We start from the raw sequence: 13,804 nt of genomic DNA on the forward strand, positions 1-13,804 counted from the left end.
TGTCATCTCTATATAATTTTCCTGTTGTTTTTTCCTTTTTTCTTTGGAAAAAGTACATGATATATCATTAATCTCTTATGCCAAAACAAACACTGCTAATCCCTCACACAATCATCAATTGTCTTTATCCCATCATGGCCGGTGTATCTGCTCTGATGCAGGCTACTCATTATTGGATAAAAGAGAGGACAGTGTTTGAGTCAAAGATGGAACCTGCTCACTTCAATATTGAGCACCTGGCTTGTGAGTCAGAAAATGATCTAGCTAACAAACACAAACTGTACACCACCACTGGACATGGGTTGGAGTTCTTGCTCCTGTTGGCAAATCTTGCTGCAATAAATATAAGGTGAGCTGATATAAGGTGACAGCTTAAATTTTAGTTAGCTAAAACTGACCTCCAGCAAAGAGTTTTTCTTTTGTGTTTTTGGTAGTACTTGCATGTGTGTATTTCATTCTTTGTGAAACATGACAGATTGAAAACTTTTGAAGAATTCCTTGCTCATAGGGGGTGATTGTTGAGTTTTTCTCTGTATGTATTAGGGTCTACCTTACAATATAAAGCGCCTTTAGGCGACTGTTGTTGTGATTTGGCACTATATCAAAACAAAACAAAAAAACGGAATTGAAATGAATTAATTGGAAATAAATTTTAAAAAAACATGAAAAATAATGATGCTCAAAATTATGTTAAGTATATTAAAATGGGTTTCAACAGAGCAAATAACTTACATATGTAAGTACGTACGTATGTTTAAAAAGAAAAATCTAACCCAAAATTACAAAATTTCTTAAGGAACCAGCGATTGGGAACCATCCATATACCATATAGGTTATACATGTAAACTCCAGTATCATGATAATCAGTCACTGGAGACTACAGTATTCAGTTCTAAAATACCTAAATCAATAATGTGTTGTCAAGGTCAGTTATTCACAGATGATAGCCATCTTCTGTCCTCATTAGTCTAATCCCTCGTTTCCCCTCAGGATTGTGATGGCTTTAAGAAGCAGCTTTACTGAGCAAACACTCTCCCCACTTCAATCTCTCCCAGCAATGACCCTAATGAAGGGAGGCTTAAGGGGGCAATCCAGAGGCCAGCATCCCGCGAGGCAAAGCTCCCCGAAAGAGGATGGGTCGATGGCTACAACAGCCACCTTTGCTTTGAGGGAACACAGAGGAAAGGGTCTGAAGATGAATATTTTCCTCTTGGCTCTTGACTTGACTGCAGTTTGCAATGGCAACTGGCGACACATGTTGGGATATTGCACTGGTATTGAGTATTGGCTGACATCATCTGAATGAAGCACTGTTGTGTTTACATTTAGAACAAAGATTTGTCATTGAACAGCAGCAGCCATCATTATTAAGTGATGTCTTCGAGCTATGCAATGACCTTTATATTTTAGCAATAGCGGGTTACACAAGAATAAATCCTTAGCAAGCCACAAATCTAATTATAGCTAATCTTATATTAAACATGATTGGAGGGCAGATGTGTGCTAGGGAATGGAACAGCAGATTTATATCACATTCATTTAAATTTTGAGTCGGCTACGAAAGACAAAGCATGTATGTTCTGATAAATATACATTCAGTGAGTCATCTGCCAACTGGGGATGGGGAGCATCGCAGCGAAAGATGTAAAATGTGCAGGCTGTAGAGAGAGGCAGCTCAGTGGTTCGAAACTCTGAAGCAGAGATAAATCTCATTCATTGTAAGAGAATGGAGATGTAATTAGCTATAAATTTAAACTGGAATAAGTAACTGCACAGAATAGTAAGCATTAATATGCCGCTTACTCTGCTAAGTGGGGTAAAAAGCTTCAGAGTGATCATCAGATGAGATGAGTTTTAGTTTAACTCTACCTAGGCGATTAAAGATATTAATATCTTTAAAATACTACTGAATCCTGTTTCCTGTTTTTTTCCTGCTTATCTGAAAGCCTCTTAAAAACCACTCTAGTTCTTGAAAGGTCCTTTGTTGGAGATTTGTCACGCAGCGGTGAATAACACAGTGATTCAACCTAAGTGGCAGATTAGTCACAAAGCTAAAGGTTTGATAATTATTAATTCTTTTTTTGGGGTGGGGGAGGTTTATTGGATGACAAAGAAACATAAAAAAAAGCCTAATGGTAAAATGTGAACATTTGAAACTGTTTCCAGAATCTCCTGGTTTCTATCAGTCCAAAAATGTCATTTTAAAACCATTTGCTCGGTTATATCATAGCATCACACCAGGATGAACCCATCTGGATTTACACAACCAATAAAGCCCCGAAACACTCCCGTCATCATATGTTTTAAAAAAAAAAAGCAGATAATAATAGGTTTGTTTTCCAAAGGAGGGGAAGCGGTGCACTTCAGCTTGCAGGGCATGACAAATATTTACATGTGGGGCCAAAAGAGGGTCAGGCGACAGCAACTCTATTATCCCAGACAGGATGTCTCTGCAGTGATGAAGCATCAGTACTTCTCATCTGCTGGCAGCTGGCTGGCAGAAAACTGAGCAATGGTGGCAACGAAAGAGACAGGAGCTGGTTAAAAGGAGATAGCTGCGTTTTTGTTGCACGATTCTGCTCTTGTCGGTTTTTCATTTTAGTGTTCATTCTGCGTGATGATGAGGTAGGCGGGAGATGGGCTACTGTCCGATGGTGCTAATTCCATTTTTCAACCTATGCATCTTTAAGGATAGAAAAACACGCAGTATCAACAGGTTCCACTGTTTAAAAAATGGTAAACTTGGAGAATGCATAATCTGTTTTTAAAAAATATAAAGTGTAGATGGTAAAAAAAAAAAAAGAGTGGGACAATCTCTGAATGTTAAGATGAGTAGCTGAGCTTCATCAAAAAAAGGGCAAATCCTCTATGGATTTGTGAAGGAGTTCGGGCTGGTGTGCTGAGCTGGTGCGCCACAGTGAACTCACTCTTCCTGTAACACATCAGGTGAGAATTATAACCGGAGCTTTTAGATTATTCCCTCTTAAACTTTTTATGTACTTGAGGCACATGGAGTTCTGCTGCATGAGTCACTGTCAGGCTGCTGCTGTATGTTGAGCCCCTAAACGATCTATCCCTTAGCTCCACTGCAGATTTATGAAACAGAGAAGCTTGTGACCGCAGAGTCAGTTTGCGAGTGTGTGTTCTTGTGCTTTTCTTATTTGAAGAGTTATGTTGGCTTTAGGTTAAGATAAGGGTAAGAGTTGGGCTATGCTCAGTCACAAACAGTCTGTTTGATGTTTTCTCACAGGGAAATCGTCATGGATGTTCCAAACTGCCATGCTCAAAGGCGAATGAAAAGCCAGCCGCCGTGGTACTCGGTTGTTGAAATAAAAAGCGACAGAAACAGAAAGTTAGAGACAAAAAAAAAGTATCAAACCCCATATATCCACTTCACATGAAAGTGAGTGTGAATGTCATAGTGTTGGTTTTGAAAAGTGGGGTTGTGTTGAGGCAAGAAGATGCATTATGTATGTACTGTTTTTTAGGAAGGTTTTTTGCATGTTTTTATTTTAAAGGCACTTTTTTTTTCTCCATGCAAACGCGATGCCAGTGATAGAGGCTGCCATCTTTTTCTGATCATCTGCACGATAACTTTATAAAAATAAAACAAAGTAACTGCATATTAGTTTACAGGCTTGCTTGCTAGACATCCAGGATACTTCTCAACAAGTTGAAAATTATATGAATATTTGACCTATATTAGCAGCCTCATAGCCAATTTTCATTGTACATCGACCTAAACTAGAAAAACTGTTTTACAGCAGTGTCACACACCATTAACTATTGATTACAGGCCAGAGCTAATTATAGGAAAAGCTAGGTCTTTATCGTCATGAATAGAGACCTAGCTTCTTCTAGCTTGTCATTCTATTGACACCATGGCATTTGCAAGGAAACCAAACAGGAAGTTGACTGAGGAAGCTAAGAAGACAAAAGAAAAGTGAATAAGCAAGAAGTCAGGTAAGAGCAAATCTTGCACCAGCAAGATTTTTCAAACCAAAGATGGCAGGACACAAGCTGAGTCAATCTTCCTGCTGACAGCAGTTAACACAATACAGTGGGTGTTCACAGTAGGGGGCACCCAGAAGCAAAAATATCAGTTTCATAGTGTTGCTCAAACTATATTAGCCTTTGAAAGTTGAGTTCTGGTGGCAAACTTTTATGCCAAATTCTCATACAAAGGTCAGTGCCTATACAACTTTAGTCAAAGCAGCTGCCAATCACATATGCCATAACATGTCAAAACATTTAAAATACGCTCACTCTGTGTGCTCTACCATCCCAGCAGAAGGAATGTTCTGCTGACAGCTTCGCTTTGCTGAGGTACATCATTACCCACCACAGTGAAAAATGACAAAAGCATCACTTACACGTATGGACTCTCGCCTCATTAGAGGCTGTGAGTCATTTTGTTTGAGGCTAAAAATAGCCATGTCCACATGAAAGCACTTTGTAAACTTTAAACTCTTTGCACCCAGTCTGTGGGTCTTTCACTTGCATCTTGTAGATGGTTACAATAAAAGATAATATAAATGTGCTCCAAATCACAGAGAGTCACAATTCCCACCCTTAATGCTGTATCAGTTCACAGAGAGCTTGCTAGTTAGTGAGAAGCAGACGGGCAGGTGTGAACTCAAGCACGGGAGCACCTGTTGTCACTCAAGTATAGCAGTTATTGTACAGCAGGAGCTAATTTGTTCTTCAGGGCTGGAAGCCTATTAAAAGGCTTGTTCCACATATCGCTAGAGGCTTCAAGTGATTCAGGTACTATGTACAACACTTCACAGATCATGACCGCAGGTTGAGTAATGTCTGCTTCTCTTTGCTTGATGAATGGTCTTCCTACACGTAGAGTAACCCTGCTGTCAGATGCAAAAGGATCCCACACAGATGGTTTGAATTAAAGGGTAGATGTCCTCTGTGGCTCAGGAACATTTAAAGGCAGTGTATTACATCAACATGTCTTAAAATACAGACAAATAAGTCTCCTCTGCTTTTACGGGTAAAATCACAAGACACTGAATGAAGCTATACGAACACACAAACAGACACTGACAACTGATTAGTCAAATGACAAAACTGGCATCTCCATTTCCTTTGATGTGTCATTCATCTTTCGAATACGTAAAAATGCTATGAAAGCCCTGGTTCCAGGCCGTGACTTCTTGTGGTGTCGGAATAAAAATAAAAACAAAGTTCCAATTGCAAGTTGGCAATATCAACTTAACTTTGAGAGTTTGTTTAATTTGTACTGTTGTATTAGAGGGTAACTAATAGTTGCTGTTCATATAGTGACCTAATTAGAAATGTTAGCACTTACCAACAACCACAGTTATAAACTTACCTATACCAGGCTATATTTGCTAGCAGTAACTAGCAAGTTGTTAGCTAGCAGCTAACACAAAGCTCAGTATAAGTTATGATTGTGTTCTTTGAACTTCTATTTAATGTAATAAATGCTCATACAAAAATCTTTACTCACTTTGTATCATCCTCAGAAGCTGCTTTACTTGCCAAAATCAGCTTTTTGTGTCTTAGACTTCTCCAAAAAATCATCTAAAACAAAATAATTTGTACCTGATAACACATAGACTGCTTTCTCTATAAAAAAAAAAAAAATCATGTTATGAATTTACACTCTCATGGTACAAGGAGGAATTTAGGATTAACCAACATCTGGAACTGTCCATTAACTCCAGGCAGTATTCCTGGCATCCTCAGTGTTTCTTGCTTGGAAAATAAACAGCAACATGTGTTGGTTTGTGTCATTATGTCTGTCTGGGATCTGACTGCATTCAGTTCAGATTATTTGCTGCATATTCTTCTGATATGGTAGTCATTTAAGACAGTATAAGCAGGAAGGAGGTCTTCACTGTCGTCCAGTGTTTGGGGTGCATGGATATCACAATCTGATGACTGATGTAATGGAACTAAATGGAAATCTTTCTTAAATACCACAACAGAACCACAGTCCAACTAGGCAGAGGGAATGGAAATGTGGGCAGAGTGAGCTGTTAGATTTTGAGGACCCAGCCATTGTGGCTTTGGCTTCAGCTGAAGGAGGAAACAAGGACACTCTTGTCCCAAACAGAATTAAATATGGAGGCATATAATCAAGTAGGATGTTAATGCATTCCTCTTTAGCTCAGAAACCAGAATATTGCTTAATGGAATCATCTTTTACACAGAAACAGCTTCACTGGGAGGTTTCTATATAATATAGTTTCACTGTGGCAAGAGGTGACAGATGAGCAAAGAAAATGGTTAAGGCATCTGGCTAATGGCATATTTAAATGTACAAGTCACGCCTTGATTTTCTGGGTGAAGGTGGAGCATGTGCTCCTCCTGAAGTAGCACATGGAAAGGGGATATTGTGGCCTCTGACTGGTACAGCTGAATCCTGGCTAGAGAAGCAGACATCTGACTCCCAGATGCTTCAGACAGCCTCTTATGTGTAGCCAAGACTAGATTCTCCTAAGACAAAAAACACAGCCCGTTTTTTCTCTTTTCTTTTCTCTCTCTTTGTCTCAGCCGACTTCTAACCTCAAATTTAATTATCTCAGGCTTCTTAGCACGCCGTGTTAAATGCGCACAACGCATACAAATACAGACATATGTAAAAGGCATTAGAATATGATCCATCTCTCTCTCTGTCTCAAACCATCTCCAGTCCATTCATCTTACACTTTGGTTTGCTTCCTCATTTTTCTTAGTCTCACACACACTTTCCCCCACATTACTAAAGCCACACTTTTTGACAACTTTTCCAATTTTCCTAAGTGAGCGGCCACAACTCACTTTAGAAATATACACACACAAACAAATATAAAGAGACAGACACTTGGCTAACCTGTTTGCAGTGTAATGACTCGCCAACCACTTTCAGACTGCGCCCCGAGGCTTTGAATGTGCAGACAAGCCGATCTGGGAAAAGGTTCTGCTGTGGAGATGTTTGTTAGCTGAGTTCATGTACGTGTCCCATCTGTGTTTGCAATTTATTTTAATGCAGTTCAGCCACTTGGCTCGTTTCATCAGCTGATTTACTGACTGTTAGTGCACCGTGCGCAGCACAAATCCAATTTATATTTGAGTCTGTACATGAGACACAGACAGAGATAAGTATGAGACCGGTTTGTCCTTTATTTATGTGCGTGTGTGTGTGTGCCTATGGCGTGTGAGTTCCCCTGATTCAATATCCAAGTGCATTCACTGTGCATCTTCTGAGACGCTTTGCGAACATTAGTAAACACCGAACTGTCAGAAGATATATATTCAAATTTATTTTCAGTGACTGAAATATTCTAAACCACAGATGCTGACAAAGCAGCTTCTGTAATTGTTAAAAGAAAGAAGGGTCAGCATGTGTGACTGTCAGTCGACTGTGAGACAAAACTGTGTGTGATAAGAGCTGATTTGCATTTGAGACCAAAAAGTGGTGTTTTTTTGGGGGGTGGGGGTGGGGGTGGGGGGAATCTAGGACAGCAGTTCACTTAGAGTTTCATAGTCGTAAAGGTTTGAAAACCTTGATGTTTTCTTTGGAGTTCAGTTAATAAAACATGAAAAAAGAGAAGACGCTAAAAAAAACTGACAGTTGCCAATTTCACATTTAAAAAGACCAGATCTCCAGCTGAATGCTGTGTTGTTGGTGTCTCAACGGTGAGAAGTGATCAGCTGAGAACAGCTAGTGGGTTTGTGCTCCCTGTCAGTTCAGTTTCTCACTGCTTGTTACATGTGGACGTCTCTTTTAGCATCTTGGCCACATGTGTCTTACAGATTTTTCAGGATTTTAGATTTTGAGCTCTGGCTTTTTGCGTTTATCAGTAAAGTTTGTAAAGTTTATTTTTTATGTAGCCTCAGTATTATGGATGGGCAGGAAAGCTGAACCCATCCAAACATGGGATTGCATCGTTGGGAAGGTTTTTGACCTTTGCATTACCTGTAATAATAAGGTGCAATAATAATTAATGTGCAATAATAACAGTGTGCAATACAAATACACTTATTCTTCTTTTTTATACTAAGTTAATATACTGTGTTGTGTTGTTTGTTGCATTGTGATGTGTCATATTGTGTCGTGTTGTGTTATATGTAGTGCCGATGTAGGACAGTTTTCCAATTTCCTTGTACTACTGTAGTATGTATGACTGTGCAATGACAATAAAGAGTTATCTTATCTTATCTTAATTGAGTACCTCAAATATATTGATCTGGGATCTTCACTGAGGTGCAAATATTAGTATGATCAAACATCAAGTTGAAGATATATCCTAAGGCAGATATGAAGGCTTAATTCAGCAACTCAGGGGTCTGATATAACAACAACAACAATAATAATAATAATAATGTCACCAAACATCTCCTCATGCATTCATCTACTGGGAATGACAAATGACACAACTGCACCCTGTCACTACTGCAAACCTTAATCCCTGCTTCCATGAGAGGTGGCACGCATCTCTCACACCACCTCCATTACACTGCATTACCTGCAGAAGATAAGGGGCCAAAGTATGCTGCTTTTTTGGAGGTTCCATTTGCAGATGAAACAGGAGGGTAGTTTCTTGCTATCAGGTTGGTGTTTAGCTGTGTTTTTGTGCATGAAGGTGAACAGTGCTCTCCACATCTTCACCAGTGGCCGCAATATTAACATGAGTAGTCCTGAGAGACAATAAACTACTGCGTATGATTGCTAATAACAAACCATTTGCTTGGGAAATTGTTTTCTCTGATCTCTGGAAATTGTCTAGTGGAACTATCACATTGTCAAAGTTCCTTTAATTTCAGTTCAGTTCATTTTTATTTCAAACATTTCAAACATGTGCCTTCACAATCATTCCAAAATATCATTCCATTATTTGTTTGAAAAGGAGTAGGCTGAAGTATTTACTTATTTGTCCCTACCCCCTCAAGTTTTACCTCTTGATTAATTAATTTTTTTTGTCTTAAATTAAACAAACAACATATGAAACATATGAAACATATGAAGTAAAGCAAAACAAAACAAAACATACATAAATCAAAAACAAGAAATTAGCAAGCCCCACCACAGTATAGTTTCTTTCATATGAAAAATACAGAATGTGTATATTTGCAGATACACAAGTTATGGAAAAACAAACAAACAAACAATTTGTCTTTTTTTCTGCAATGATCTTTAAACAGCTGGTCCAGATAACATGCAGAATTCAAGGCCTGCATTGAACACTGAGGTCATTTCCGCTTCTCATATAACATCCGCTGTCTTGTATAATCAGTCATTTGAACGATATGTTCACATTGGTGGTGTAGCCTACAAACCGTGTTATTAATATTATTATTCATTGAACATTTGGTCAGTTAAAGAGATGCATTGTATTTTTAAGTAGCAATAACAAAAAGAAAAGAATGTCTTTCTTACAACTTATTTTCCCAATATTCACATTTTTCCACATTTTATTTTTTGCTTTCAGCATGAAATTGGGAGAAAAAGTAAAAACCACTCAAGGAAGCACAGCTAATATTGATGAGTGTATTTTTTATTCTTATTATGACAAAGAAGTGACACATGGAGTGGGTATATTACTGGTGTCATTGTAGCCTTTGTTCAAAGTCCAAACATCAGTGCCTAACCTGCATAAACCAAGTGTATCTGTGCTTTCAACGACCAGACCTGTTGTTAGTACACATGAGAACATTACTTGTTAAAACATGAGGTACAGACCCAAAGTGTGCACACTGGGTTGTTACTTGCCTCATTGGAGATGAAGAGAGTGAGCTGCTCTGTCTGGAGCTGCTCTGAGGACTTGCCATCCTGCCTGAGGCCATCTTACTTCAGCTCAGCACCTGAAATACAGCATGTGCACTGTAAACACCAAGTGATGAATGAATACGAATTTGGACGTCTGCCTTTATCAATATGTCCCGTGTTGGGGAGTAACGGAATACATGTTCTGCCGTTATGTATTTAAAATACGAAATATGAGTAACTGTATTCTGTTACAGTTACTGTTTAAAAAGGTGGCAATTAGAATAGAGTTTGTTGAAATAAATGGATACACAGCAGTCTTTTCCTGTTTCATATGTTAGGCTATCCCCTCTCTAATTTAATTACACGCATTGCCGGAACCCCAAAAAAAAAACATGCAATAAGAGGCTCTAATGTAAGTATCCTATTAATGTTGGTGGCATCACTTACACAACGGACCCGAGGCCAGCACAGCAGAGACAGCAGTACACGGGCAGGAATGCATTTTTTACTTGGAAAATCCAACACCACTTCACATTTAAAGAAGAAAGGGAGAAATCTGACCGTGCAATGCAAACTCTGCCAGCAAAACAGACTCCAAAAGACTTGGACCTAAAGAAATATCTGGAAGTAAGTTCTTTTTTAAAAACTAACGTTAGCCTACTGCAACTACCTTGTTTTACTTGTGGTAGCTACCTGGGATATGTGCCACTTCAGTATCTTCGATGTACTATTGCTATGTGATTTATGACTATCAATGAAGGCTACTTGCCACCGAGCTAGCATTGCTAGCTGGCCTTAGCTGAGGTTATTTCATAGACTGCAGACTGTTAGGCTTGATAGCATTAATGACCTGCTAGCTGCAAATGATCATGTGCAGTTCTGAAAGCAGTCTGTGAACTAACCTCAGCTAACGCCAGTTTAGCAATGTTAGCTCGGTGGCGAGTAGCCTTCAGTAATAGTAACAATTCTCACAGCAATAGTACATTCATGCAGTTGTAAAAAGCATTACGATATATTAAGTTATCCAAAGTAATCAGAATATGTTACTCACATTGAGTAACTTAACGGAATACGCTACAAACTACATTTTGGGGCATTTATTCTGTAATCTGTAGTGACATACATTTTAAAAGTAACCTTCCCAATACTGAATATGTCACCATCAAATTGAATATCAAGTTTAATCAAATGTAGCACTGGAAATGGAAACTTTGCACCACTACACAACATCTTTCAACACACACACTGTAAATATGCTATCACATGATGACACACACGTTACATCCCCCTAGCTGTACTGCTGACCACCGCACTGTCATCCACTACAGTAGCTCCTTATTGATCTACCTCTAAGCTTTCTATTCTTGTCCCCCTCTCCAAGTAATTCAATTATCAATAAACCTCACTGTTTTAAATAGCTTCAAGCTGATGGTGTGCCATGGAATAATATTTCTTATCTTCTAATCTGTTGGCTGGCTGCCAGCCAGTGACTGTCTTCCCTTCTTTGAGCCCGAGCAAGAGGGCTTAAGTGCCCGGAACTTTATTCTGCTGTTTTATTGATGTATCCCATTTAGATTAGTCCATTTTCAATCGGGAGAAGCCACAGATGCCCTCCCGCCTGAACCACACTCTAATCCTTTTAGTTAATGATATCCTGCAGTTGTGTGGTTACAAATTTCGTGTTTACTGCGGAGATATAATTAGCAGGTAGTTACAATGTGAGACGAGCTCTCTCACGCACACAAATACACAACTACCCCGTGTTGTGGAGCAGATTTCAACTGTTTTGCTCTGCCTTTTATTAATTGCTTACAGAGAGCGACGGGATCGATAGACATAAGCTTACAATAAAGTAATTGAGGCTAGAGGGATGTACAATGCGCATGAAGCGTCTCTTATTGAATCCCACGTCAACCTGCTTCATGAGGGCCGCACTGCCACAATTACAGAATATCTGCTGCTTTTAGTCAGGTTTGAAGATCGAGCGGCTGCACATTAACGGGGTCACCAACTCTGTTTGACTGTTTGCTTCAGTTGCTTCGAAAACTGAGAAATATTTGATTACCGTTGAGTACTTTTTCTTTTTTGGGTGTCAGTAACCTAGTCAGATAAAGAGACGGATGAATGGGTGGAGGGATAGACTTGTAATACAGACACAAAGCAAAAGTAGAGGAAAAAAACCCGCACAAAGAGTAAGATGCAGGAGAGGGGGGGAAAGTGGTAGGAGGGTTGGGGTGGGGAGTATTTTAACTGCAGTCTTGGCATGGCTTCTCTAGGCCCATTTTCAGAGAAAGCATCACAGTGAATCAGAAATTATACCAATACTGTGCCAGGACCATGGAAATCTACTGACAGTAAGCACCCTGTGCTGGGGAAAAGCCCACATCTATTACACTTGGTGCAGTGAGTCATGAAAGTAGAATATCATAGAATGAGTGCTGATATAATTGAACCGTTGGACTATTACAATAGAGGTGCAGATGAATTTTATTGACCCAATAATTGAGCACAGGGTCATAGCCATTAAGTCACAGTTCCAGCAAATTCCATTACATGTGCTTGCGGCTTGTTACAGTGCTCTTCAGTGGATTACCCTACAAATGGAGATGAGTTGTCCAATCAAGCAATTGTCCTGAGCAATTGGAGTGTGCCGCTAAGTGCTGTGTTAAGGACCATTGCACTGAAAGTGATTGCTGTCTCCTGTGAGTGCCCACTGGCTGTTTTTAGACAATCTCCCTTTCAGCCTTGTGGACTGATGTCATTTTGTTATTAGCATTTCCCTGTTAATTTACATAATCTTGTAATAAACGCTAGAAATTTACAGTGAGGTGGAAAAAAAACCCATTGGCTCCTTTGTTTTTGCTTATTTGTCAGAGTTCACAGTCATCATCAAACACATTTGAATGATAGACAAAGATAACCTGAATAGATATAATATGCAGTTTTTAAATGATGATTTCATGATTAATTGTTTTTTGTGTTTGTCTGAGCTATTCAGCGGTGAAGTTGCTGTGTGTTTTGGATTACAAAGCAAAGCAGTTCCCGACCATCACACCTCCACCACCATGTTTGACTGTTGGTATGATGTTGTTTTGATGAAATGCTGTGTTAATTTTACAGGACTCAGACATTTCAAAAGGTGGACTGAGAGCGATAAGATATGGACTAATCTAAATGGGATCGATAAAACTTTCCGTGCACTGTCTAGTTTTGGTGATCATCAAGCCTCTGTGTTCTTTGTTGTCAGCAGTGGTTTTTACTTTGGAACTCTCTCATGGATGCCATTTTGGTCCAGTCTCTTTTTCATTTTTCATTTTATGAACACCGACTATAACTGAGGTAAGTTAGACCTGTTCTTTAGATTTTGTCCTGGGTTCTTTTATGAACTCCTGGATGTCTCTCCAGGTTTTCTCCATTTGTGGATAATGGCTCTCACTGTGGTTCGCTAGAGCTATAAGATGGCTTTTCTGGACTGACAGATGTTGGTGACTTTGTTTCTTATTTGTTCTTGAGTGTAAATCAGAGCATGATGTGTTGCTTTTTCAGATCTTTTAACCTACTTCACTTTGTCAAACACGCTCTCTTTAGGCAATTTCTTTATTGAACAGGTCTGGCAGTAATCAGGCCTGGTTGTAGCTAATAAAATTGAACTCGGGTTTCCCACAAATGTGTTTAGTCACAATTAATTCATGATTTTACAAAGGGAATAATTACTTTTTCACATAGCGGCAGGTCAGGTTGCATAGTCGTTTCCTCTTAATAAATAAAAATGATTATTTAAAAACTGCATTTTGTATTTACACCAAATTTATCTTTGTTAAATGTCTTTTTTGAAAATAAAATAAATAAGATTTATATCTCTGTGCTGCATTGTGCACAGATGCTGCAAGTGCTACAGAAACTTGAGTTCTGTGAGCAGATGGTCAGGTTTGACTGTATCCTGGCTAATTTTTTCTTGCTAGGGTGGACATTTCTTTTCATGTCTGAGCTGAAACCTGAGTGGCCCAACAGGTTTCCCCATTCAGCTGCAGTTTTAGGTAAGCCAAACAAAGGACAGCTCTGTCTCAGCCTCAT

At 39.1% G+C, this 13,804-nt stretch overlaps 1 protein-coding gene across 2 annotated transcripts in view; it reads right to left on the reverse strand.

Moving 5' to 3' along the window:
• The window catches only part of insc (INSC spindle orientation adaptor protein), a 56,592-nt gene that overhangs the window by 27,267 nt on the left and 15,521 nt on the right, over nucleotides 1–13,804 (reverse strand). For both annotated transcript variants that reach the window (XM_085282948.1, XM_085282947.1), the window contains exon 2: nucleotides 9,734–9,825. In XM_085282948.1, the coding sequence (XP_085139074.1) occupies nucleotides 9,734–9,807 (74 nt within the window). In that variant the 5' untranslated portion in view covers nucleotides 9,808–9,825. The remainder of the gene's footprint in view (nucleotides 1–9,733; nucleotides 9,826–13,804) is intronic.

Source organism: Mchenga conophoros, linkage group LG7, assembly GCF_057382185.1.
Source record: "Mchenga conophoros isolate Kocher_MC1m ecotype Shallow Benthic linkage group LG7, M_conophoros_male_GT1.1, whole genome shotgun sequence".
Lineage (NCBI taxonomy): Eukaryota > Metazoa > Chordata > Actinopteri > Cichliformes > Cichlidae > Mchenga > Mchenga conophoros.